The sequence below is a fragment of the Phocoena phocoena genome, chromosome 13 (genome assembly GCF_963924675.1).
Source record: "Phocoena phocoena chromosome 13, mPhoPho1.1, whole genome shotgun sequence".
NCBI lineage: Eukaryota > Metazoa > Chordata > Mammalia > Artiodactyla > Phocoenidae > Phocoena > Phocoena phocoena.
The window spans coordinates 63,668,594-63,695,929 of NC_089231.1; the positions used below are offsets into that span (position 1 = coordinate 63,668,594).

Below are 27,336 nucleotides of genomic sequence, written 5' to 3' on the forward strand. Positions count from 1 at the left end.
ACAGGAGAGTGTGGAAGCGGGGTGCTCTGTGTGCACTGAGGAAGGGTCCCCAAAGGTGTCAAGGAGGGGTGACCTGGAAGCAGAGCTGAGGAGAATGGGTTGGTGGGTGTCGGGGAAGAGAGTGCTGGGTGCTGACAGCTCTAAGGGTCCAGGGAGTGTGTTAATTTAACTTTTGTCTCTGTCTCTGTACAAAGAAGAGCTGAACACTGGAGGGGGTTGGGAGTTCATCTTTGTCCTTGTGCTGAGCCACATGGAAAGTTCTCGAACTAGTCCAGCCACAGCGTCCCTTCCCTCAGCTCCACCGCCAAGAGCCCTTTAGAAGAAGGAGGACATGTGAGCCACTGCTCTCCTTGGGGCTGGAAGGTCCACTGCCTTAGCGGGTGAAAAGCCAGTACCATGCCGGTGGCCTCCTGTAGGTCCACTTTTGTGTGTCCCCAGGGCGCATCACTGCAAGAGGAGACAGTTATGCCAGCCACGCCCCTCAGCGGGGTGCACCCTGATCTCAGAAACAGACATGAGACTTAGGCCTAGAAGCATGTGACTCGGCATCTTAATCCGTCTTGCAAGGTGCTGGTCAGGGTGACTGTGGCCTCCCCATTTTGTAGATTAGGAAACTGCAGAGGAAGATTAAGTAACTTACTCGAGGCTGTGGAGCTGGTGAGCAGCAGGACTGAGGATCCAACCCGTGGGCGCTTACTGCCCAAGCCCAGGCCTGTTCCCACCCCCCATTTCTGCCATCCCACTGCCCTCCAGCTTAGCAATTCCCTCTCCATCTGAACAGCTAATGCCCTCGCCCCAGAGTGGCAGTTGGGAAGGTCTGCACTCCTTGGTGGCACCCTGCCTATCTGTCTGGCTCCCTCCCCACTCTGCCCATGCTGCACTGCAGTGGCAGGTCGGACCCATTCTTGATTCCATGCCACGTCCCCTCGGCTTGGGGGTCCCCTCACCCACTCTTTCACTGACTTCTCAACCTTGGGGACTTAGGGCAGTTGTGATTTCTGCAGGAAGACCCCAAGATCAGTTAGGTGGCTCCCCACCCGTGCAGACCTCTGTCACTGGACTTAGCTGTGAGGTTCATGTTGTCTACGTTTTGGCGCTCCCTGGGCAGGGCCAGGCTTCTGTATCTTTACTTTCTGTCTGCTTAGCCCAGTGTCAGCTCCTAGGATGGGCTGTGATTGGTACCTGTGCAGTGGAGCCCTTGGGCTCTGTATGTTCTTGGGGGGTCAGGCTGGCCCATGACTTGTAGGCAAGTGACTTTGATGCACTCCAGGAGGGAATACAGACTTCAGGAGCTAACCAGCACCCCGGGGGCCGGTGGATGCTCCTCACTGGTGGCCACTTAAGACTGATGCTGGCTGAGCTGGAACTTTCTTGGTTAAGATGATAAATGGTCAGCTTGGGTTGGCTTAAGCAGAACAGTGAATGAACTGGCATCTTGGGTTATCTCGTGTATAACAAACCACCCCCAAACTTGCTGGCTTAAAACAACAGCTTTATTATCGTTTGTGACGCTGCTCTTGGCAGGGCTCTGTGGGGCCAGCTCATCCCAGCTCCTCACGGGCTCTGCTGGGGCAGCTTGAGCAGCCCGGGGCTGGAACAGCTCACCAGGGGCCCCGGGGCCTGGCCTTGAGGCCCACTTCTCACTCCGTGTGGCCAGCTGGGGCCTCCTCTCAGCAGGATGGTCTCAGCGGGGTTGGACTTCTTACATGGCAGCAGGCTCTCTCCAGAGGGCAGATGTTGAATGAAGCTTCCTTACAAGCCCGCCACACATTCTGTTAGTTAAAGACTGGTCCAGGGCCAGCCCAAATTCAGGGGGCAGGGTGCACACAGGCTCAAAGAGCCGAGGAGTCCAGGGCGATGCTCGGAGCAGCAGGCCCGGTCCTGCACGCTCATGCTTACACTCTCGCCCGCCTTCCCTCTGGCTCACTAGCCCTCATTTCTCCCCTCTGGGCTTTGCGGGGATGGGTTCCCCCCAGGCAGGTAGTTTACTCCTTGGGCTTTGGGGCCAGATACCTGGCCTCTACCAGGCAGCTGTGTGGCCTTGGGCAACTTTCCAGACCTCTCTGCATGCCTCCGTTTCCCCCTTGTGGTGAAATGAGTGAGGGAAGGCCCTGGGCCATGCTGCCTGCTGGTTTGAGAAAAGCCCGGGAGCAGTGGGGGGCCAGGGAGCAGCGGGGCTGGCCCTAGAAAGGCAGCGTCCCTCGGACGGACCCCCGCGTGGCCCTGGCCCTGGAGGAAGGCACGGCCGGGTCGCAGCCCCTGCCCCTGGAGACACCTGCTCTTCTGAGTTTCACGAGGCCTTAGCGGTGCCAGCTGCTCCCTGTCCCCTGGCGTCCAGCAGGGCCCCACCAGGTCTCGGCGCTGGGTGTCTGGGCCCACGGCCCCGCTCGTCCTTTCTCTTTCTCACAGCGCAGGTGGCAGGAAACCACCTTCACAACGGCTTCCCTCCAGCCACTCAGCCTGTGGGGAAAGGGTGGCACGTTCCCAGCAGCGCATGTGGGAGTCTGGTGTCATTGGTGGCAGCCGCTTGGCCCAGGAGGGCGCAGGCGTCCCCGCCTGCCTGAGTGTGGGCCCTTCAGGTCCTCTCCCCCGTGCTCTCTGCACCTGCCTTCCTGGGCTCCCCAGGGGATGGTTTCTGGGCTCTTTTCTTGAAGGTTAAGGGGGGACTGTTAGGGTCTGGCCTACAGAGGAAGAGCTCTGGCGGGCCGGCTGCTCTGCGCTGGAGAGAGTGAGGCTGTGTCGGGGCTCGTCCCACGTACCCCGGGAACAAGTGCTCACAGTGGCCTGGGACTGAGTTTCCTGTGTGCGGGGGATGGCTTTGAACACACTGCGTGTGCTCAAGACTGGTCGGCAGCTGCTGGGCTGAACTTGACCTGTCACTGTAGAGCTCTGGCTCAGGGACCGGGGCCTGTTGTAGAGGCTTTGCTGTTGGAGTGACTGCCCTGCTACTGGAGACGCAGTAGGGCATTTGCATTTGGTGCCTCTGCTTGCTGATAGCCCTGCACCGCTGCTTCCCCCAGGACCACATAATGACCAATAGAGGGAGGGGGCACTTCCCTGGTCTTGTGGAAGCTCACTCTCAGCTTGACAGTGGAAGTGGGCCCTCCAGAAGAAGGTGGGGTGAGCTGGGTGCCGCCAGGGGCCACGCTGGCCTTTTGGTCCCAGCACTTGATCTTCCGTGCTCTCATGGGAGCCCTGGCAGGACTTTCAGCTCTCAAGCAGCCACCGCTGGACCTGCCCAACCCGCACTTGCTGCCACATGATTCCACAGCTCGTGACCCTCATGCTAGTGTCCATGCCACCACCTCTTGGGTGACAGAGAGAGCATCCTCAACTAAGAGACCCCTTGGCAACAGCCCTTTGTATCAACGACCACTGATGTCCAGTTTGTTGTCAGGTGTCTCATTTGTCCCTGAGCAGATATTTCTGAGCCACCTTCCCAAGGCCCAGGCCAGAAGCTGAAGGAGGCCAGGGAGCTGGACAAACACCCACCGGGCACAGGCATAGTCTGCCGTGGCGCCTTTGCCAGCCAGGTCTGCCCAGCTGGCTATCCAGCTTCATGGGCCCCTGGTGGGGGACTGGGCCCGTGTTGTACCACAGCCCTTCCCCCGCAGGGACTGACTGTCTGATTGACCACACCGTGGGGCCATCCCTGGAGGCTCAGCTGGAGGAGACATTGAGAAGGCGACTCTCCATGGACGTCAATGCAGCAAGAACACACGGGGTGGGGGGGGCTTTTGGAAGCAGGGTCACGACAAGGGAGGCGGTGCCTATGCTTTGCAGCCACTGGTCCTGCGCAGCTGTCAGATGGCCAGGCAGAAGAGCCAGGCTACCTGTGTCCCAGCTGCAGCCAAGTACAAATCCCTGGGATGGGGAGATGGCTGAGGTGCAGCCCCTGTGACTCAGGGCTCTTGTCCCCAGTAGCTCATGGTCTTTCCAAACACGCACACCTGGCAGGTGGCGGGCTTTCGTCTGGTGGACCTCAGTGTAAGTGCCGGGGTCTGCGGGCTCAGTCCCGCAGTGACAGGATGCTTTGTCCTACTTTCAGACTTTAAGCTATTCGATGTCCCTTGGAGAGTCTTTTAACTCACAGGTGATTTATTGGTAGCCTGTTTTTTTCCCTAGGAGCAGTGATTAGGGACGTTACATGAAAAACCAATATTTTAAATGTTTGAGCTTGCTGCTATTTTCCAATGAATAAAAGCCAAGAGAGATGTTATGTGTTTTTTTTCTTTGTTCCCAGGCAAGCCAATTTTTTCAGTTGATATTCACCCTGACGGGACCAAGTTCGCAACTGGAGGACAAGGTATGTTCACAGGTAGTGGAGGGAGCGCTCACAGCCCTGCGCCTCACCCCATGTCTCCTGATGCCCAGGAGCTGGGAGGAGGGAGAGGGCCTGCTGCTCATCAGCATGGATGTGCTAGGTCACATCTAAGCCCTTTGTGGCTCTGGCATACTCTCTGTAACTACTTTGGCAGCAGATTCCTGCTGACTAGGTTCATATTACAATCAGTCTGCATCCCCACCTTACTGAGCACGGGGAGTGGCCGGTGGTCCTGTGGACAAAGCCCTAGCCCCAGAGGCAAGGTCTCTGGTAGCATTTGCTCACCTTGAAAAAGGGAGGAGGTGGCTAAATTATGAAGTTAGTCATGTAGTCATGAAGCTTATTTTTCTGGGCTCAAAAGAATTCAACTGTGTCACTCAGGAGCTCTGGACTTAGCTGGGGGGCCGGAGTTTTGTCCTTGTCCACGAGAGGGGGCGCACCTTCCCGCCCGACTTGGCACAGTGAGGTCTTGGGAGCTGTTGAGGAAATATTTTTACCTACTGGCCAAGAGGCCATTTCAAGTGTGCTTTATGGTAATTCTGACATGTCCATTTCTAGGCACTTACTAGTTTTTGCCTTCTGTAACAGAAAGTTAGTGAGAGGTTGCCCTTTTTTAGTTATCAGTAATGGAAAACATTACTAAAATGCATAGATGTATATTTTTAGCAGAGTACTACTTCTGCTTATGACCACAGGAACCTCAAATGCCCTCTTTTAGTTGACCTCCCATCTGTAGGTGATGGCAAAGGGCAGGTAAGATGGTAACGATCCTTTCCCTGTGTTGAGGGCACATTTCAGGCTTGGTTCTCAAAAGTGTCCAGTCAGCTGTGGGAACAGCAGTGGACCCCAAGCAGCACCTAGAGGGGAGGGGAGGTTGCAGGGGTGCCTGTGCACAGCCTCTTTGGGTTCAATATGAGGGGTCTGGGTTCTGGGTGGGCACAAGGACCTCCTAGGGGCCCCTGGTGGACCTGTGTTAGAGACCAGGCCAGAGTTCAGTGCAGACCCAGGCAGGCCTCAGCCTCCTACTGAGCCCACTGCCTCCAGTCCCCAGCGGCACTTGTTTTTGTTCACCTTCCCTGTGACACATAATAGTAACTCAGATCCTGCTGATCTATCAGCCCTGACTTCTGACAGCTAGGTGAGGGCGGGTCACAGGCTCCTATTGCCACTCCTGACACATTGAGTTGTTTCTGCTCCTTCGTTCCAGGACAGGATTCTGGGAAGGTTGTAATCTGGAATATGTCTCCAGTCCTCCAGGAGGATGACGAGAAGGATGAAAATGTCCCCAAGATGCTTTGCCAGATGGACAATCACTTAGGTATTACAGGGTGGCCCTTTGCAGGCTTTGCGTGTTGGCACAGTGCCCAAGGTTAGCACGTGTGTTTGTAATTAGAGAGATAAGGCCCGTGCGGCGGTAGCTCCCCTCGGCCTGCTGTCTGAAGGCACAGATGTTGGCTGCACACCTGGGTGAGTTATTCAGCAGAAGACTCGGCCTGCCCACAGAACCATCTTTGGACAGTCTGCAGGTACCTCTGGTGATTTCCTGCTCATGAGTCGTTACTGCCTGATTCCATGGGGCTTTGGGGCCAGCGACCTGGAAGCAGTAGGGTTCCGGGGAAGGGTGCACGAAAGACAGTTCACCAAATGTCTCAGATGGCCGCCGTGTCACTTGGGGCCCTTTGCCAGGCCCTTGTGGCCACTGGACAGTGTTGTAGTTTCCTTTCCTGCTGTAGTGCCTTAGTTTCCTGCCCTTGAGCATCAGGCTCTGGTTTCTAACCTAGCTGCCCACTGAGATGCTCCACTATCAGTTATGCCCCCTCCCTGTGTGCTATGTGTTCCTGCTCTCCCGACACGCCCCTTGGCGTCCTCCACCCCAGAACACAAGGTGCCCGCAGGCCACGTGTGGACCACATCTTGGATAATGTCCCTTCTGCTGTGGGGCTCCAGAGGCTCTTGACCCATCAGGGCCAACAGGGATTTCTCCTGGCCTTAGTTTATAAGTGCAGGACCAGTCTGCCTGCAGTGTTGACAAGTTTGGAAAAAGAGCTGGTAGGTGGCTTGAAGTCAGAGTTTTATGCTCTACCAAGCTGCTCCCCTGAAAGTTCTGGGAAAGGCATCTTGGCCTTTTTAGTATATGCCCTCATTTTGAGAATTATCCCTACTCAGAAATACATCTCATCATTCGACAGCCCTGAGATTTAGTTACTTACCAGTTTTCATGGAAAGAAGCCTTCTCCTATTGACTGTTTGATTAAGCACTAATGCTTCTCAGATGACGTAGCGTTTCCCCTCCAGACTCTGCTCTGGTATTTGTTCTTACAGCACAAGTAGGTTGGTGCGTGAACTGAATTGTTCTTCCGGGGCTTTCACACAGTAGGTACCTTGAGTAGATCAGATAGATTAGATTTTGTAAACCCTCTGCATCTTGCCAAACTGCACAAAGCAAATGAGCATGGCGACTGGATTTTCATCACCCTATTTTTTTTTCTTCCCAGCATGTGTGAACTGTGTGCGGTGGTCAAACAGTGGGATGTATTTAGCTTCTGGGGGAGATGACAAACTGATTATGGTGTGGAAGCGGGCTACGTAAGCATCATTTTCTTTACTTCACATTTTATTTTTAGAAGCTTCTTTGCTGGTCTTTATCACAGTCGCTGTCCCCACCCTGGCACTGAGATCTCCAGAGCTCTGACTCGATGAGTACCAGGAAGCACATGTAGGCGAGGGCAGCTGGGGCCTAACCAGGGCGGTGGGTGGCCACCTACCTGCCTGTGGACCTGCTCAGCACTCCTCACAGGGCTGCAGAGTTTCACCTGAAAAAGAAGGGCTCATCCCTTGCAGGGCTGACATTGATGGCTTCATTTGTTTTGTCCTTCAAGTGAAATTTCCTAACACACAAGGTGCTCTGATGGGATCTGGGGTGGGGGATCCAGAGCGTGCCCTCTTGCCATTCACCTCATTCTCTGTCAGCTTTACCTGGGGCTCCCAGGAGCCCCACCTTCCCCAAAAGCCCCTGCTCTGCACCCACAATGAACTGACCATCTCCTGGAGTCTCCTAGGGTGGGTCCTGGGCCTTTGGGGCCAGCCAGGCTGGGGACCAGACCCCACCCTCCTGCTCAGCCAGAGTGTCCCCAAGGCTGTGGCTTGGCGAGCAGAGGCGCACTGTCTCCCTCAGCCCAGCCAGCTGCCTCCGCGAGCCCTTCCTGTAGGTTTGAAAGAATTCTACAGGAGCTAAGGGTGTTAACAGAGCCTCTGGGGGTCCGAGGTATTGGTGCCCTGTCTGCAGGGCTCCGTGACTGCTCAAGGCCCAGGAGCGAGCACCCCAGTTCCAGTGCTTTCCCTGCCCCAGTATTCAGGCAGAGGCGTTCAAGTCCTTACTGGAGGGATTGAAAAATAGTGTTGCTTCTGCTGCTTTAGCCAACGTAAATAACGTATTTAGTATACAGTTTGGAAAATTGAAGAGAAAAAATCATAATCCCACCATCTAAAGGAAGCCACAGTTAATATTTTTGTATTTTTCACGTGTGTCCTTCTGGTCCATTTTCCAGCATAGGTGATGTATGGTATCGTGTTGTATATGACATTCTGGGACCTGTTGCCTTCACGTAATTCTATCCCATGGACATTTTCCCAAGATTGGTGTAGGCCGTGTAACGTTCCATCCGGTGAACAGATCATAATTTGCCCAGTCAGCCCCCATTGTTCACCCGTTTGGCACTCGCCAGCCGCTGTCTGTCTGCTTTGTCTCTGCGATGCCCGGAAGTCCCCGGGTGCCCTTCTGACTCCTCTCTCACACAGGTACATCGGCCCCAGCACCGTGTTCGGCTCCAGTGGCAAGCTTGCCAACGTGGAGCAGTGGCGATGTGTCTCCATCCTGCGGAGTCACTCAGGCGGTGAGTGGGCTGCCCATGGGGTGGGCGCCCCGGCGGTGGCCGAGAGCAGCAGCGGCACCTCCACGGCCCCTGTGGACTGTGGGTCCTTAGAGCAGCCCTGTGTCTGGGCCACCCCTCCCCTCCCCGCTGCCTGCCTCCAGCTGCGTCAGTGTCCCCACTCCTGCCCTCATGGGCTGTATGTTTATATCTTTAATGTAGAACTCCCCACGTTCCGCTGTTTATCCTGGGAACTGAGTCACTACCTCCATCAGTGGATCGCTAAGTCCGTAAGCGCACTTTCTTTATTCCACAGAAACCCGCACACGGGGGCCCACTGGAAAGCTTTTTACTTGACTTTGAGAGTGTTTGCAAAGTGTTTTAAATAGGCTTGGTATGGAAAGAAACTCATTTTTCAGATTTGGACTGAAGTTGACTTGGTCAGATGCCAAGGATACCAGAGTCAGTGCAATTCAGTCTTCCTCAGAGAACCTGCGATCTAGCCGGGAATAGCTGGGAGGGTGTGCCAGGCAGGGGCCAGCAGAAGCCAGAAAGGCTTGGTGCCAGTGGTGAGCTGGCAGCATGTAACCCCACTGGACGTGTACTGCACGGCAGCAAGCGGCGCGGGGTGGGGCTGGCTAAGTGTGTGAGGGCAGGTCATGGAAGGTTTGCGCTCCTGCTAATGAGGGTGCCCTTTGTCGTGGAGGCTTGAGAGGGGGATCATCTGACAGCCCTGTGGAAAAGAAGGCAGTTTCAGGGGTTCAGATGAAAACTGCAAGGGCCCAAACTAGGCCTGTGATCATTGAGAGAGAGGAAGAGACTGACCTGGGGACTTTGAAGGGCTGAGCAAAGGGAGGCATGAGGGAGACCCCTAGCTGGGTGCCTGGGGAGCCAGCGGTATCCTCTGCTGAGACCATACGACCATGGGTTTATGGGGCCGGATGCCAGTTCAGTGCAGGATGTGCTGGGTTTGGGGGGTAGGAGTGGGGGGTGTCCCGAGCTGGTTGGAATTGAGCCTGCCACTCGGGGGCTGGGGGGGTGGAGATGGGGCAGGAGAGAATCAGCTATGGTCCATTGCAGTCTGTGCTCAACACCCACTCTGCAGACGACACTTTAAAGGTGAACAGACCCACCTCTTAGAGACCACAGATGGAGTCCACATCTTTGAAAGCTGATAGTGTAACATTGTGTTATCTTTGATAACAGTAAAAATGTGTAACTTACCCTAACTTGCTGGCAGGTGCTCACAGTGGAGTCTAGTTGGGCTTCTCTGGAACTTGGACAAGGTATCCATGAGGTTATCCAAGTGGGGTGGGGCCTGAGTGACGACTTTCGTGGGACCCCTAACCTGAGACTTGGACTGAGCCATAACCTCGCCCTCCCTCCTGGCCCACCACCCCAGGGCTCCTCTCGACCAGGCAGGTAGGGGTGCCCACCTTCAGTGGGGATACCTGCCACTCCTTTTGCAGTGGTCCTGGTAGCACCATCAATTGCTAATAAAAATAGTTTTTTTTAATGGCCATAGAAAGCTGTTTCCCTACCATGATAGATCTGTGTCTTTTAAACCACGCGCACATGTTATAGTTCACAGTTGAGCCTTGTTCCCGTTGATACTGAGAAAAGACAAACATGGGTGCTATCACCGCATTTGTTATTTTGGAATTTCTGCAGTACAGTTAAGCAGAATCAGAAGAAGGTAGACAGGGAATTCCCTGGCGGTCCAGTGGTTAGGACTCGGCACTCTAACTGCCGGGGCCCAGGTTGAATCCCTGGTCAGGGAACAAGGATCCCACAAGCCATGTGGCGCAGCCAAAAAAAGAGAGAAAAGAAAAAGAAGTAGGTTGACAAACTGGAAAACAATAGAAAAATGAGATGATATGAGGAATAAAGCTTTTAGGACTTATAAAGCATTGAAAAGCACTTCAGACTAATAAAAATAAGTCATTGAATTGGCCTTATACAAGAAGATTTTTAATTATCTGTCTTTCACTAATCATAGCCAATTGGAATATCTAATGATAGAAAGAGATAAGTGCAGTTTTACTCAGATTCCCAAGGAGGGTCTCACTGAGAAGGTGGCATCCAGGGGTTGAGCAGATGGCGATGAGGGGACAGCCGTGTGGACCTGCAGAGAGCTATCCAGGTGGAGGGAGCAACTGGGGCAGCAGATGGAGTGTAGACGTGGGCTTAGGACCAGGGCGGGGGAGAGTGCAGAGGGGAGGGGGCCGGGAGGGGCTTTCGTCTGAGTGAGGCAGAGCAGTGTGGAGGCCTGGGCAGCAGTATGGAGCCCATATGGTGGGGGGGCCGAGGCCGCACTGGGGAGACCAGTGATGTGATCTAGGTGAGAGCCTGTCGGGGGCCGTGGGTCGTCATGGTGGAAGTCAGGGCAGGTGGTCACACAGACTCCCTGGGGTGGGAAGTGAGGTGAGGCCCCAGAGGAGGTGGGACGGCTTCCCAGACTGTGGCCTGAGCAGCGGGAGGGATGCAGGTTCCTTACTTGAGGTGGGAGGGGGTGTGGGGGCGAGTGGACATTGTTGGGTCCGCAGTGCCTGGCAGCAGGGTGAGTGGACCTGCGGGCTGGCTGTTGGGGGGTGAGCCTGGAGCACAGGGGAGGAGCCTGGGGTGCGGCTGAGCCAGGGAGCCAGTGAAGGTGGTGGAGAGAACGTTTGAAGGAGGCAAGAGCAAGCAGTGTGCCCCACGTTGCCTCACGGTCGAGTGAGCACCGAGGATCGGCCGCTGGACTGGATGGCATGGAAGCCGCCGGTGGCCTTGGCAAACGTGGCTCCTGTTGGTGAAGCCGGGTAAAGGCCTAATTGGCGGGCGCTCAGGAAAGACCGGGGGAGAGAGCTGGACGGAACCCAGCTGGTCTTGTCAGGCACCTGCAAAGAAAGACAGCAGAAGAGCTGAGGGGAGGATGGACTCCAGGCCCGATGAGGAGACGGAAGGGCTATAGCGGCTGGAAGACCCATCGGAGAGTGAGCGGGGGACGTGGCGGCAGGGAGGGGGGCAGTAAGACCAGGGAGGGGTCGCAGTGCTCTGTCAGGGAGGGTCTCTGGGCATGACTGTGGGAACGATGGCTGAGGCCAGAAGCCAAGGTCATTGGAGTAGGTGGAGGACTTTAAGGGTGTTAGAAAAATCATCCTCTTGGAATCACCAAGAATGATGCTGGAGAGATGACGGGAATGACAGTGACCAGAAACTTACATCTTCAAGGACAGGGAGGGTCTCAGGTGTGTGTAGAGCTGTGGCGAGAAGGAAAGGGCGTTGTATGGTCTGAAGACAGAAGCTCCAAAACTGGGGTTTGGGGAGGAAGTCATGTCACATGTGTGGATTTACTGCAGAACTCAGCAGTGACTCCAAAGGGTGTCTGGAAGGATGACTCAGGACGTGGGAGAACTCATTCAAACAAAGTTAACAACATTGAAGGAGGCTACAGTGCTCCTGACGGCTTGGTGTGCTGTGAAGGCGGCACCTATGACCGATAACAGAAGGCAAGATTCATTCCCCACACATGACGGGGTAACCAGCCATTCAGCAGTTCGTGGGTGAAAGGAAGGTAATGTAGAGCCTTAGCTAAAGACAGCATGATAAATTCCAGGTATTAAAGAAACGTTCTAAATAAAGCAAGAGAAAACGGAATTGAATATTTATTAGACCTCCAGCAGAGGGAATATTTTTTCAAAGTTAACAAGCAATAAGAGAAATCATTTTTAAAAATACAACAAAGGAGAATAACTGACTTTACTACATAAACCTTCTACAGCATAGGAAGGTAAACTGATGGAATTTGCAGCTAAGGTCTGTATTGTCCATAGTCCATGGAAATTGCTAAGAAAACCGGTCTCCTTTCTGGAGTCCCAGGTGAGCATGTCTCTGCTCTAGGACTCAGGAAGCACAGGGGGGTCTGTGGTTTGCACGGCTGCCCCCCAATCCCACCCATGCTCTGAGCCCCAGAAGAGGTTCCTGTGCCTCCTTTAGCAGACACTGCGTTCTCGTTAGACCCGCCAGCACAAATCACCTCCCAACAGATGGGGTAGGAACAGAGGAGTCCCTGAAGACAGCTTCAGACACACCAATGTGCACAGTCTTCATTTTGCGAATTAAAGTGGAACTTCAAACGTAAAAATGTACTCAATAAGTTAGAAGGGAAAAAAATCATAATCCTCAAGCTAAAAAGGGACTTTTGAAAAGGACATTCTGCTAGTAGAAATGTGAAGAATCCAGACTCATGAAAATGCCCAGGTGCTCCGCCCAGGTTCCCATGGTGCGGCATCCGTCTCAAACAAACGCCCCGGGGTGTGCAGAATGACGTGGGCACGAGGAACTGGAACCTGGTCCAAGTCCACTGCTGAGTTAGGTCTGTTCCGGGTCTCGAGTGCCCTCAGCCACGCAACGCGGAGCAGGACAGTGGGGCCCAGGCTCGTGCTCAGCACTGGCGCACACACGGGAGATCACAGTGCTGCCCGCGTGGGCGGTCTTGTCGAGCTGACTCTGAAGATTTAAATCATCCTGTGAGCAAAGGACTAGATGGCTCCTGACTGGCTGCTCTCTCTGTTTGTTCACCTCACCAGCCATCCCTCCGCACTCCCGGTGCCGCACCAGGCACTGAGGTTGGAGAAACCAGGGAGACCTTGGCTGTCACGCCGCGCTCTGATGAGGCCGGGTTAGGGTTGGAGAAGGCGGCTCAGCCGGCCCGAGGGCTGCAGACCCAGCCATGCAGTGGCACGAGTGCCACACTCTTGGCCAGGCCCTCAGTGCTTTGTCAGAAGGGAGTCAGGTGGGGCCGTTAGATGCTTCAGATCTTAGGACTGATTGCAGAACCTTAGTGGGGAAGTTCTTCAGGTTGGTTTGGAAAAGTCTAGTTATGATGGTCCCAGGTCAAGTCTCCTCAGGTGTGAGAACGCCGGGGGGCTGCTGACTGGCCAGCTGGCAGGGTGGAGCTGCGCCGTGTCCATATCCACCACCAGGTAAGAGACTCACCATTGGCCATTGTCTTCCAGATGTGATGGACGTAGCGTGGTCCCCCCATGACGCCTGGCTGGCCTCGTGCAGTGTGGACAACACCGTGGTCATCTGGAACGCAGTGAAGTTCCCAGGTCCGCACCTGTGCCCGGGCGGCCTTTCCGTGGGGCTGCCCGGCGGTGTCTGGAACGGGTGGGCTGGGTCTCCTCGGCTGGTGGCAGCCAGCCTGTCTTGTCAGTAACTCAGGTCTTCTTTATCAATCACATTTAAGGTTTAAAGAGAAGTTTACATTAAAGAAAAATAATAGTAACCAAGTGCCAGCATGGGTGTCCCTGCTGCAGGCTGTGAGGATGGACCCCTGGCACTGGGAGCCCAGCCAGCTGCTCTTGAGGGTGCGCCCTCCCACTCCGGGCTCTGGCCTCAGCCCAGTAGCCGTCTCCTCTGTGATGCCCTCGAGCATGAGCAGGCTATTAGATCCAGTTTTGCAGATCAGTTTTTCTGTTAACGTGTTTGAAGTCCCTACCGATGGCAGAGCCTGGGATGGCACTGCAGTTTGCAGCCAGTGAGATGCTTCTAGTCCCTGCCTGGTGACAGGAGCGTGTTCTCATAGGCTCGGGTCCCGGTCACTTGCTCTCTTCATAAGCTTCCACCGTGTTTGGGGACTCTGCCTAGCCACCGTGGCTGGGGTGTCATTCAGCTTACAGCTCTCTGGGGTCCAAGCTCCCTCCCCTTTGTCCTCAGTGATGACGAGCAGAGGACTCACTCAGTGCAGGGCCCGGTCCCCCAGGGAGGGTCACATCGGGAGGGCTCGGATGGGCACGGGCTCCTGTCTGGAAAGGAAATCATGGGCAGGGCTGCGGCTGCCGGCAAGGTAAGGCGGCGCATTTCAGCTCTGGCCCTGGCTGCCTGCCCCTCTGAGAGCATGTGCAGCCTCAACCCACACATGTCAGCTTGGCTGGAGGGAAATGGGTGGTGCCCACCTCCTGGGTGAGAACAGACTCTTCTGCTTGTGCCCAGGGGTGGGGCTGACCAGGGCAACTCCTGAAGCCCCTTCTGTTGGCCGGCCGACCCGTGGCCCATTTCTAGACAGAGTCACTGTTTTCCCCTTGGTAATGCCTTTCCAACCTCACTTATTTGTCCTCACAGAAATCCTAGCTACTCTGAGAGGCCATTCTGGCCTGGTGAAGGGCCTGACTTGGGACCCTGTTGGTAAATACATTGCCTCTCAAGCCGACGACCGCAGCCTGAAGGTGTGGAGGACGCTGGACTGGCAGTTAGAGACCAGCATCACCAAGCCTTTCGATGAGGTAAGAGGCCTGGCAGGTCCCCCACCCCCGCCCTCTGCCTCCCACACGGAGCAGGGGCTGCCTGGGGTCCAGACGTGGTCGGGGAGCCCAGAGTCAGGTGATGAAAATCGTTCACTTCTCAGAAGCTATTAAACATCCACCTTTGTAGTGAAAAGGCTTGTAGGTGTTAAAGCTGAAGAGTTTACAGCACGCTGCCCCTTGGGGTGTGGGGGACGTAGAGGGTGGAGGAGGCTCTTGTGTCTTCCTGAGGGCGCTGGGCCGTGCTTGCTGACCTTCGCTCTGCAGGCCAGCCGGCTCCTGTGGAAGGCGTTAACAGTCCAGTTTGCAAAACATCTGGAGCTTGGACTGCACTGGCTTGTGTAGTATTTTACCATCTCTTCCCTCATTTGAGTTCTGATTTCATGTGGGACCAGAGCTCAAGGTCGCCACTATTCAGTGGACATTTCTTGAGTGCCTCCTGTGTGTACGACTGTCCTGAGTACAGGAAATGAATGTGGATTGAGATGGAGTTATCCAGAGTGGGCAGAAATGGCTGGGGGTAGGTGGTGGTCATGTCAGAGAGGGCTTCTTGGAGGAAGGGACTTGAGTACGAAGTTTTGCAGGAAGAATAGACACCTGCCCACTGGTCAGGGCTGGCTGTGGAGAAAAGTGGGTATCACATGTTCAGCTGTCCCCCAACCCACAGAAGTTCCTGAACTGGATCCATGAGCCTGGTCCTTACCTCACTTAGTTCTGCCCTCCTTGGCAGCCACCTAGTGTGAGAGGACATGGGCTGCAGGCCTTGTGGAAAGCCACTGGGCTCCTGGGGCGGCTGCGGGGGGTGGGGGGCGCGGGCAGGACAGGAATGTTTGGAATCCTGCAGGAGCTGGCAGCACTCTTCAGCCTCTGGGGGGGCTGTCCTACCTTGGCTTGGACCTGGCTGGCAGTGGAGGCAGGTGTGTCCCCATGCTGCTCTCGGGCCCTGCCCTGTCCTGCCTTCCCCAAGGGCTGCGCAGCCTGGATCTTAACCCCTAAGCCTTTCCGACTGCCCTGGACTGACCTTGACCTTCAGGGGCTGGCTTTTAGCCAATGTCATCTCACTTTGCAGGAGGCATGGTGTGAAGAGGTGCCCTGCCTCTGCCTGGGTCAGGGGAACAGTGCCTTTCTCTTGTGCCATTTATGGTTTCTATGGACTTTACAAACCTCTTCTCCTTGGCTGGTGGCGTCACCAGGCTTTGGGCGAGGAGACAGGATCCAGAGAGCAGGTGGGGCCTGGTGGTCACTGTCTGCAGTGCAGAGAGAGGCTTGTGACCAGGCTTCCGAGGGTCAGCAGTGCTCTTTCTCTGCAGCAACACGTGGTCTGCAAACCTCCTGTGGGGTTCCCCAGTGCTGGGTAGGAGAAGGGGTCTGTGGTCAGATAGATTTGGCCCAGATAGGGTTGACAGTGGAAAGAGGTGGCCGTCCAGCCGTCCCCTCAGCCTGTGCCACCGTGCAGTGGGGGAGGATAGAATGGCGCCCCTACCGGTCTCCTGACGGCCCTGCTGTCAGCTCACCCGGAGAGACTGGAGTCAAGCTGGCCGTGTAGCCAGCAGCTTGGGCGTGCTCCACCATCGTGCATTTGTACATCAGAGCTCAGTTTGATTCCTGGGGCCAATTTTGGTCACAGAGTTGGCCTTGGGCTCCTTTCAAGCACAGACGTTTCTCGCAGTGTGGAGGGACGACCCACGTGTTGCGGCTCAGCTGGTCCCCTGACGGGCACTACCTGGTGTCTGCCCACGCCATGAACAACTCCGGCCCCACCGCCCAGATCATTGAACGGGAGGGCTGGAAGACCAACATGGACTTTGTCGGGCACCGGAAAGCTGTGACTGTCGTGGTGAGTCCACTTGGCCTCAGGTTGGCTGGCCATCAGCGCCGCCCTAAGTGGGACCCTCAGAACCTGGGCAGTGCCGTGCTCCCCCATCCTGGGTCATGTGTTGGACTGAGATGGTGGCCTCTGAGATTCAGCACACGTTGTTAGTTTCTTGTTTCATTTTAAATACTTAATGTTTCAATATTTTAAACTAGTTATACAAAATAGAATACATACCCATGTGCTTTATTGGCAAATGGACGTGATGAATATGAAGTTAATATTTTATTTAACGTGATGAATGTCACCAGAACCAGACTTTGATTAGGACACGTGTCATCCTCGGCACAAGGCCTGCTGGGTAGCTGTGAAAGCGCGATGACGCGTGCCGGTGCCCGGGGCTGGGGGACGCCTGCTGGGCTGGGATCCTGGTATGTCTCATATTTGGCGTAGGGTGCGTGCTTAATGCTTGATGAATTACTAATTAACCCTTGTTACTTGGTTTTAGAAATTCAACCCAAAAATCTTCAAGAAGAAGCAGAAGAACGGGAGTTCTGCAAAGCCCAGTTGCCCATACTGCTGCTGTGCTGTCGGCAGCAAGGACCGCTCACTCTCTGTCTGGGTGAGCCCTACTGTGAGCTCGGTGCTCTGTGGGGAGGGGGTGCCTGAAAGAGGAGAGACCCCCCCACTTCTGGTGGTGCTCAGTGAGTGTTTCTGCCCTGAACCTGGGCCTGGCCAGGAGAGGCCACCCTGCCACCCAGCCAGAGCAGCTCTTGTGTCCAGACCCAGATCATACCTTCAGTAGTCAGGGCCACAGTTGGCATATTGTGTTGGGTTTCCTTTAAAAGAACTTTGTGTAGATATAGAACCTCCATAGTGGATCTACCCGAAGTACACAGCTCAGTGCATCTGTCGTCAGACGTGTTTACTTCCGTGTAACTATTGCCCCAGAATGCTCCCTGCCCCTTCCCTGTCAGGACCCTGCCCGCAGCGCCCCCTCAGCCAGGGCAGCAGCACTAAGGATGTCTGTCACATGGATGAGCTTTGCCTGTTTCTGGACTTTATATGAATGGAGTCGTGCAGTGTTTACTTTTTTGCATCTTGTGTTCTTTTCACTTGGCGTAAAGTGGTTGAGCTTTGTGTGTGTTGCGTTAACAATAGTTTATTCCTTATCATTGATTTCCCCATAAGCAGTGTGGATTTGAAGTTGTAGATTTGGAGGTTATCCTCTGGCTGCATTTAGGACAGTTGCTTCTCACAGAGCAATCCTATGACCCCATTTCAGACCCTGGACCTCGTGCGTCCTAGGCGGTTCAGGCGCATTCTTCTGGGCTCGCCTGGGCCTGGGCTCCATCCCTGGTACTTTGACCAAAACATCACTGACAGGTCAGGTGTTGACAGAGGTCCCAGGTTTCTGGGGGGTCTGTAGGCATGTCTGTGGAAGGAAGGCCAGGCTGGTTCTCTTTGGGGAGTAGAACTAGGATGGGGCAAGGTTCTCATGGGTTCCAGGTGCTCAGATTCCAGTCCCAACCTCAGGACTAGGGCTGTCTTAGCGCCTCCTGCCCTCAAGGCGTGTTCCCACCCCAGCCCGCCACCCAGGGGCCCAGGACCAGTGGGCAGGACAGGCAGGCCCTGTGTGTGAGAGCTATGCCTGCTGCTGCTGTGGGAGTGTGGACATGTGCTCAGCCACGTGAGGGGACCAGATGACCCACATGCACATGGGGAAGGCAGCGGGTACGGTCCCCAGACACAGGTTTTCACAGGATGTTGATGACACACTCATTCTGCATTAAATGAAAAAGCAGGCAACCGTGTGCCTTACTTTAAAGAATAAAATATTTGTCCAAGACGGAAGAGAGGAAGAGTGTTAATAGTGGCTACCCTGGGGCCTGGGTCAGGGCAGCATGAACCTGTGTGGTGCGTGGCACTGATCACATGGAGCCTTGGATATGTGTATGCACCTGAACGTGAGCCTTGAGAAGGGGTGCTAGGTTCTCTCTGAGGCTGTTTTCCTGTCCTGGGACCTGCCTTTCCTGCTGCATTCCCTGCCCAGGCCTTGGCATCGCATCCCTGTTCAGTAGGCCTTCTAGAACCCCCTCCTCCATTGCTGGTCTTGTGTGTATACAGCTGTCTGCCCTGCCAGGCCCGAAGAGGCAGACCCCATGCTGGCACACGTGTCTTTGGCGGGCGTGGGTTCCAGAGTCTCGGTGGTGGCTGTCTGAGTAGAGCTGAAGACACCCTACGTGTCAGCACAGCTCAGACCAAGCCTTCTGGGTCTGGTGGCGGCAGCTGAGCAGAGTGGACACAGAGGGCCTCATTCATTCACTAACCTTTGCCGCCCTTTCCTTCCAGCTCACGTGTCTAAAACGGCCTTTGGTTGTCATCCATGAGCTGTTTGACAAATCCATCATGGACATTTCCTGGTAAGATGGATTCTCGATTCGAGGCTTGGTCTAGGAAAGGAGGAGCCACATGTTGGAGCTCAAGGCCTCCTGGGTGTGATTAGGGTTGGGCAGCCAGGATCCCAGGTGTCGCAGCCAGGACAGACTCCAGGGTGCTGTGCTCCTGGCCCTACTGGAAACCCCTGCTCAGACAGACTGGTGTTCGTCTGGGAAGGAGAGTGCATGATCCTGGTTGCACTTGGCTCTGTCGCTGCCTGAATCAGAGTAGTGCGGCTGTGGAAGCCGCTTGTTTCATGCCTCTCAGCGACCTCATTTAAATGTGCACTCCCTCGCAGTTGTTTTTTAATGGTTTCAAAAATGAGCTAAATGAACATGAAACTCTTACAAAGCACAGGGTGAGAGATACTCTGTACTTGTGCTGAGAACTAAAGGGCCCAGAGCTCTGTAGAATGGGAATGTCGCCCCGAACTCTGCCTCCCCATGAGCGCGTGGGGGCCTCTCCCGAGACTCTGCCTCCCCCGGGCCACTCTGTGGCGGGCGAGCACCGCAGGGCTTGCGCCTGGCTGCTGATGGCCATCTTTTCCAGGACTCTGAACGGGCTGGGCATCCTGGTGTGCTCCATGGACGGCTCTGTGGCGTTCCTGGATTTCTCCCAGGACGAGCTCGGAGACCCCCTGAGCGAGGAAGAGAAGGTAGGAGCACGGCCATGGCGGCTCTGAGGGACCTCCTCCTGTGACCTACACAGACACATTGTTTCCTGAAGCATTCCTGGTCCTTTGCCTCTTGTATATTACAATCCTCGTCTTCTCTACAAGAGAGATTTAATTTAAAATGAACCTCTATTCATGTCAGAAATCCATTCTATTGGGTTGGCCAAAAAATTCCTTTGGGTTTTTCCATAACATCTTGCGGAAAATAGAATTGAGTAAACCCGGGCATCTCCTCTTGAGCTGATAGCCACCCTGGGAGGTGTTCACGCTGGGAGAGTGGGAGTGGCTGCCAGGGCTGCTCACGTCCCTTCTCCATTGTCCTTCGCTAACGTACTGGCCTCGGGTCAGCAGTTACAACAATGTTAGCAGTCCTTTCCTAGCACTTACTGTGTGCCAGAACCAGGGCCACGTTTCTTCACTTAAATTACACAAAACCCCTCCAGGCAGGACTGGTCCTATTTCACTGAGGAGAATAGCATGTGACCCTGAGGTCTGAGAGTGGAAGCATGAGCCCATCCGCAGCCTTGGGGCCAGGCCTCCTCTCCGCCATGCTCTGCCCAGGACAGCGTGGCCAGTGCTCATCCTCAGGGACTTGGTGACAGGCACTACTTTCCCTGCCTCAGACTAGGAGCCTGCCTTCCCGCAAGTGGGCCCACACCAGTATGTGGGGGCAAGAGGCTCCGAGAGCCCAGGGCAGGCGGCAGCTCTCCCCTCAGGGTGCCATTGCTGCTGGGAGACCCCTCTTAGGCTTCTGTGGGGACCCCCACTACAATGTTACCCCTTGGGCTTCAGAGTCGGCCTCGCTCACCACAGTGGACTGGCCTGGCACCCACGGTCACTTGTCAGTGGGGGGACAAGTGTGTCCGCAGCCCCAGCTCTTCCCTCCACCAGTCACTGTCGTCAGGTGACCTCCCCTCTCCTTAGAGAGTCGTAACCTGTCTTGGATGCAGGCAGGGCCCCTGCATTTGAGGAACAGTAGGGCCGAACTCCGAATCCTGCCTTGAGATTCCAGGGGTGCCGGGGAGGGAGTTTTGGCCACAGGCAGGCACTCCAGGTCCTACGGAGTGGGCCCCAAAGCTGCCCGCCCAGTATCCTTCCTGTGAGGAAGGTGTCCTACTGACCTCTGCTTTGGTCGTTAGCACACCATGTGCAAGTCTGCTCCTCGTCACACTGGCCACTCCAGTGTGCTGGGGCCACCGTCCCTGCCCTCACACAGCCTGGCTTGTGGCACAGGGCTGCCGAGACCAGGGAAGGTGGCGCTGGCCCTACTCGGAAGGGTCAGGACATGTTGGGGGCAATGCGGGCAGAGAAGGGTTCCCCTAGGCCTGCGTGCCAGGCCTTTCCTTGCTCTCAGGGGCTCTGTTAGCGGCCCCATGGCGACCTCCGGCCACGTGGAGCATATGGCTGCAGCTGGAGCAAGGAAAGCAGCTCTGGGTTTCAGTGTCTGATTCCCAAGAAGCGTTTGGGGTCCTTGGAGTGATTTAATAGCCTTACATTAGTAATTTGAATGTCGTAATTTCAGTTCAGCAAATGTTTGTTGCTGTTTGTTCTGCACCAGACCTGCTGTAGGTATTTTCCTGAGGGTTACGCATCTACTTTCATCCCTGAAGGCTGTAAACATCGAGGGAGGGTACAAGGCCTCTCCTAAGTCATCTAAACAGGCAAACAGGGTGGGAGGTTTCAAGAGAGCCAGCGTCCAGGGCTCTGGGGCCCTGCCCAGGGGTCTCTCGCTCTGAGCCGGGGGCCAGCACGCAGCTTGCCCACTGGTGGGCAGTGTCCCGGCCAGTTTGTTGCACTTCTCTCTCTCTGCCTTCTCTAGAGCCGCATCCATCAGTCCACCTACGGCAAGAGTTTGGCCATCATGACCGAGACCCAGCTCTCCACCGCCGTCATCGAGAACCCTGAGATGCTCAAGTACCAGCGGAGGCAGCAGCAGCAGCAGCTGGACCAGAAGGGCTCTGCGGCCAGAGAGACAGGCTCCACTACCTCGGTTGCTGGCGTCGTCAACGGGGAGAGTCTGGAGGACATCAGGAAGGTGAGGGCTGGGCCCAGCGGCACTGAGGACACAGGCACGTGCCCAGGGGCGGCACAAGGCCAGGAGGGCAAGAGGCCATCTAAACAGTGCACAGACATGGGCAGGGAGCTGGGAGCCAGCAGGGGGCCACTTGGCCTTGTTGCCCTTGTCTGCATGTGGCAGCAGCGGGGCCCAGGGCACCTTATCAAAAGCCCCGCCCCAAGGAGATCCAGAGGAGAGCATCCTTTGGGGGAACTTCAAACCTCACCTCTAGCCTTTCTAGGAGATTTGAGATACTGAGAAAAGTGGGTTTCAGGCTCTGCCCTCAAGAGACATCTGTTGACTCCCCCTTCTTCCTCTGGAAGCCCATGTTTCCTTGGGGGGTCGGGGTGGAGATGGGAAGGGAACAGGACAGATGTTGGGAGCTAAAACCCTCTCCTGGAGCTTGTGCAGGGTGTCACACTCCCCAGGTGGTTCAGACACAGTGTGTGACAAACCCTGGGCTTCATTGAAAGAAAGTTTGAAATTGTGGCATAGAGACAGGGGTCTCATCTGTTAGCTCCCTTGTTTAGCCCCATGGCCGCTGGGTGCATGTGGCTGGCCGGGCATGTGCTCACCGCTCCAGGAACCTGGCCAGGTGGGAATTGGAGATAGAAAGGAAGATGTTGGAGCTGGTTCACCTGGGAGCGTCTGTCCTTGATGCCTTACTGTCGAGCACACACCCTGATAAAAACGCTTATTCTTTGATGAGTGCCTTAGTTTAGTTGTATCTGAAAGGCCACAGAGGAGTTAGAATACATTTCATTAGAAGTCTTATTTGTTGGTATTTGGAGATTCAGAAATGTTTCCATTCCTTTATGTTTCTCTACTTTGCCAGAATCTTTTAAAGAAACAAGTTGAGACTCGGACGGCAGATGGTCGGAGGAGAATCACGCCTCTCTGCATAGCACAGCTGGACACCGGGTACTCGTTCACTCACCGAGCTTTCTGTGGCCTTCTCTGGGAGGTCTTCCTCTCTCCTTTCGCCAGGTAGCACTATCATAACCAGGACTTCACAGGCTCTTGGGCCAGCCTCACCCACAGAGTCTGGAAGTGAGTTGATTCCAGCTTCCCAGCATCCTCAAAGCCTTGCACTACTGCAGAGCCCTGTGCACACCTGATGGTGGTGCAGGCGGGTGGGGAAGCTGGCCCTGCTTTGTTGAAGATACCAGGGAGAGAAAAGTCAGACTGATTTTTTTTTTTTCTGTTTCTCTTTCCACTTTTATAGCCTTCTCTTTCTGATTAAGAAAGGAATATGTACACATTGTGGAAAACAGTAAAAGCACAAAGATACGATCACTGTTAACGTTTTGGTGTCCGTATCTCCTGTTTGTTCCTGTATCTTGACCTTGCATCCATTTTAATAACTCTCTGAAGCATTGGTTTGCTGACGGTCCAGGTGCCCCGCCTGTGAACGCACCATGATTTACTTAACCAGCCCCTTAACTGTGGACGTGTAGTTTGTACAGTGTTTTGTGATTGTAAATGAATCTCTGAGCACACCTGTGACTGTTCCCTCAGGACACTTCCCAGAAGTGGACTTGTTGGGTGAGGGGTAGATTTCCCTGATGGAGCAGAGAGGGACAGTGGATTCAGCTGGATTTGTCCTTCTCTTGGCATCTGTCATCAGGCTTGCTTTTGTATTGGTCATTCTCCCCAAAGTGAGGTATGTTGATTCAAAGGATGATAAGGCCCCATGTGAGAGGAATAGGCCGAACATCAAGGTGACTCACTCGTTTCAGCCTGTCTACTCAGGGCACCACACACAGTAGTCCTCTGCATTTCCCACCAGTTCCTCCATGAGCTGTTCCAAATCTTCCCTGAAGTCTGCAGAGACCTTCAGTCACGTGATGTGCTGATGGCCTCCTCATGTCAGGTGTGCAAGTGCCGAGGACCTGGAGGGAAGTGACCTGACCAGGTAGAGCCAAAACCAACTTCCAGACTCCTCCCATAGAGTGGTTTTCCCTTGATCAAACCTTTTTCCCATTATGAACCTATGCAGAGAATGCCACCTGCCCACCTTTATTAGGACCACGTGAAACCAAGTATGTGACAGTGATTGAACATTTCAGAGCTTATGAGAATGAGGCTTGTAGAGATGGTAGAAGTGGTGGTGGCACTTTTGTTCTGTGGATCCTTCCAGGTCTCACCTGGTGAGGAGGCAGAGGTGGTAGATGACTTCCTGCCTGGCCTTGAGCCAGCTTTCTGCCATTGGGCACATATTTCTGGCACTAGAACTTGATTTTTTTTTCCTCTTGATTCCCATGTCAAAACAAGTAGCAATGGAAGAGGTAATTATTAGCTTATCTAATCAAGAAAGAAAAGAGAAGTTGCACATATTTAAAATAGACATAAATGGGAAATAATCAAAGATGAAGAATAAATCAAAAGGGTGAAAGACATCTTTGCTGAGCTCTGCAAATAAATTTGAAAGTGAATTATTTGGGGGAAAACAAAAATTACCAAAATTGAAGAAAATCTGTACAGATGAATTATTATAGAAGAAATAGAGGACACTGTCAAACAGTTAACCTATCAAAGGCCACCAGAGTAAGACGGCTTGACAGGAAAATTCTAACAAACTTTTAAAGAACAGCTCATTCTAATACTATTGAAAATATTCTAGTGCTTTGAAAAGGAAAGAAAGCTTGTAAAATCTTTTTTTTTAATGAACACAATATTGAAATTTCATAATCAAAATGTGACAAAGATATAATAAATTTCTGATCAATCTTATTTCCAAATGTCAATGCAAAATCCTAAATAAAATCATAACAAACAGAATGTTACATGTGTTAAAATGCTAATACACTATAAACAAGTAAAATTTATTTCAGGAAAGCGAGATGCTTCAAATGATTTGGGGAAACTTAATTTACTCCTACATGTCAGTAGATCAAAATAAATAAATTATATGATCATCTCTGTAGGTGCTTAAGAGGCATTTTTATTAAACCCAACATCATTGTTATTTAAAACTCAGTTGAATGGGAACAGATAGATGTTTGTTAAACTTGTTAAACTATCTTATTTCAAATTAAATTTAAGAATTGAACACATGTCTACACCTGTGACTGTAATTTAACATTGTTCTAGAGATCCCAGCTCCTATGGTTAGTTAAGAGAAAGAAGAAATTAGAAAGGAGGTGGTAAATGTGTCATTAGTCAAAGATGGTATAATCTGCAAGAGAATCAACTGGAAAAACCACCATAGACAGTAAAAGAAGACAGTGAGATGAGTGGGTGCAACATAGCAAGATCAATTAGCACCAGTTACCTTTAGAAGATGCAAAGGAAGAAATCACTTTCACAACTGTAGTACCTAGAATGTAACAAGAAATGGAGATCTTTATGAAGAAAAAATTTTAAACTCTACTGAGATACCTAAAAGAAAATTCACAGAAATGCATACCATTTATTAGATAGGATGTCTCGGTATCATAAAGATGACAAATCTCCCTCAGCCTATAAATGTAACATGAGCCAATACAAATAACCATAGAAGTTTTCAGCATCAGACAACTGATTCTGAAGTTCTGTGAAAAAGTACATAGAAAAAAAAAAAAAAAAGTACATAGGAGTAGCTAATATATTTCTGGAAAAGATTAATCAGGAAAGACTAGCCCCACTAGAAATTAAATCTTACAAGCTATAATAATTAAAATAGTGAGGTACTGACACATGAATAGAACAGTGGAATACAATAGAAAACTCAGAAATAGACTCAAATATTTATGAGAACTTTAAAGGTAATGTTTTGCATCTGTGATGAATCATTACCTAATTCAATAAATGACGTGAGGAAGTGATATTCTCTAGAAACAAAATTGAAGCCCTACAAGAATATGCAATGGAGAAAAGACAGTTTCTTCAGCAAGTGGTGTTGAGAAAGCTACACAGCCGCATGTAAATCAATGAAATTAGAACACTGCCTCACACCATATACAAAAATAACTCAAAATGGCTTAAAGACTTAAATATAAAACATGACACCATAAACTCCTAGAAGAGAACATAGGCAAAAATTCTCTGAGATAAATCGTACCAATGTTTTCTTCAGTCAGTCTCCCAAGGCAATAGAAATAAACACAAGGGCTTCCCTGGTGGTGCAGTGGTTAAGAATCTGCCTGCCAATGCAAGGGACACAGGTTTGAGCCCTGGCCCGGGAAGATCCCACATGCCGCAGAGCAACTAAACCCATGTGCCATAACTACTGAGCCTGAGCTCTAGAGCCTGCAAGCGACAACTACTGAGCCCATGTGCCACAACTACTGAAGCCTGCGCACCTAGAACCCGTGCTCCGCAACAAGAGAAGCCCATGCACCACAACGAAGAGCAACCCCCACTCACTGCAACTAGAGAAAGCCCGCACACAGCAACGAAGACTCAACACAGCCAAAAATAAAAAATAAATTTATTTTTAAAAAGAAATAAAAACAAAAATAGATAAATGGAACCTAATCAAACTTACAAGCTTTTGTACAGCAAAGGAAATCAGGAACGAAATGAAAAGACAGCCTACAAACTGGGAGAAAATACTTGCAAATGATGTGACCGACAAGGGCTTAATTTCAAAAATACAGAAACAGCTTATACAACTCAGTAATAAAAAAAACAACCCAATCGTGGGCTTCCCTGGTGGCGCAGTGGTTGAGAGTCCACCTGCTGATGCAGGGGACATGGGTTCGTACCCCAGTCCGGGCAGATCCCACATGCCACAGGGCAGCTGGGCCTGTGAGCCATGGCCGCTGGGCCTGTGCGTCCGGAGCCTGTGCTCCGCAACGGGAGAGGCCACAACAACAACAAGAACAAAAAGAAAAAAACCCAATCGAAAAATGGGCAGAAGACCTAAACAGACATTTCTCCAAAGAAAACATACAGATGGCCAACAGAGACATGAAAGGATGCTCAACACCACTAATTATTAGAGAAATGCAAATCAAAACTACAGTGAAGAACCACCTCGCACTGGTCAGGATGGCCATGATTAAAAAGTCTACAAGTAACAAATGCTGGAAAGGGAGAAAAGTGAACCCTCCTACACTGCTGATGGGAATGTAAATTGGTGCAGCCACTATGGAGAATAGTATGGAGGTTCTTCAAAAAACTAAAGTAGAGTTGCCATGTGATCCACCAATCCCACTCCTGGGCATATATCTGGAGAAAGCAATAATTCAAAAAGATACATACACCCCAATGTTCATAGCACACTATTCACAATAGCTGAGACATGGAAACAACCTAAATGTCCATTGACAGATGAATGGATAATGAGGATGTGGTTTATATACAATGGAATATTACTCAGCCATACAAAAGAATGAAATAATGTCATTTGCAGGTACACGGATGGACCTAGCGATGGTCGTACTAAGTAAAGTAAGTCAGAAAGAGAAAGACAAATACCATATGATATCACTTACATGTGGAATCTAAAATATGACACAAATGAACCTATCTACAAAACAGAAATAGATGCACAGAAATAGAGAGCGGACTTGTGGTTGCCAGCGGGGAGGTGGTGGGGGAGGGATGGATTGGGAGTTTGGGATTAGCAGATGCAAACTATTATATATAGGATGGATAAACAACAAGGTCCTACTGTGTAGCACAGGGAACTGTATTCAGAATCCTATGATAAACTGTAATGGAAGAGAATTGTGTGTGTGTGTGTGTGTGTGTGTATGTGTGTGTAACTGAATCCCCTTGCTGTACAGCAGAAATTAACACAACATTGTAAGTCAACTATACTTCAATAAAATAAATTTAAAAAAACATTTGGAGCCCTATCTCACACATTAAAATTTTGCACAGCTCAGAAATTTTTGCAGAGAACATTCTGAACATCTCAGAGATTTTTTTTAATGTTTAACTTTTT

The 27,336-nt window shown here is 52.4% G+C and overlaps 1 protein-coding gene across 1 annotated transcript in view; it reads left to right on the forward strand.

The window, feature by feature from the left end:
* Positions 1-4,251: 4,251 nt before the first annotated feature.
* Positions 4,252-27,336, forward strand: part of HIRA (histone cell cycle regulator) — a 58,899-nt gene continuing 35,814 nt past the window's right edge. The window contains exons 1-12 of the mRNA XM_065889632.1: positions 4,252-4,306; positions 5,532-5,642; positions 6,820-6,910; positions 8,123-8,217; positions 13,194-13,289; positions 14,302-14,462; positions 16,150-16,317; positions 16,802-16,915; positions 18,646-18,716; positions 19,282-19,387; positions 21,225-21,440; positions 22,297-22,382. Coding sequence (XP_065745704.1) covers positions 5,564-5,642; positions 6,820-6,910; positions 8,123-8,217; positions 13,194-13,289; positions 14,302-14,462; positions 16,150-16,317; positions 16,802-16,915; positions 18,646-18,716; positions 19,282-19,387; positions 21,225-21,440; positions 22,297-22,382 — 1,283 coding nt within the window. The 5' untranslated portion in view covers positions 4,252-4,306; positions 5,532-5,563. The remainder of the gene's footprint in view (positions 4,307-5,531; positions 5,643-6,819; positions 6,911-8,122; positions 8,218-13,193; positions 13,290-14,301; positions 14,463-16,149; positions 16,318-16,801; positions 16,916-18,645; positions 18,717-19,281; positions 19,388-21,224; positions 21,441-22,296; positions 22,383-27,336) is intronic.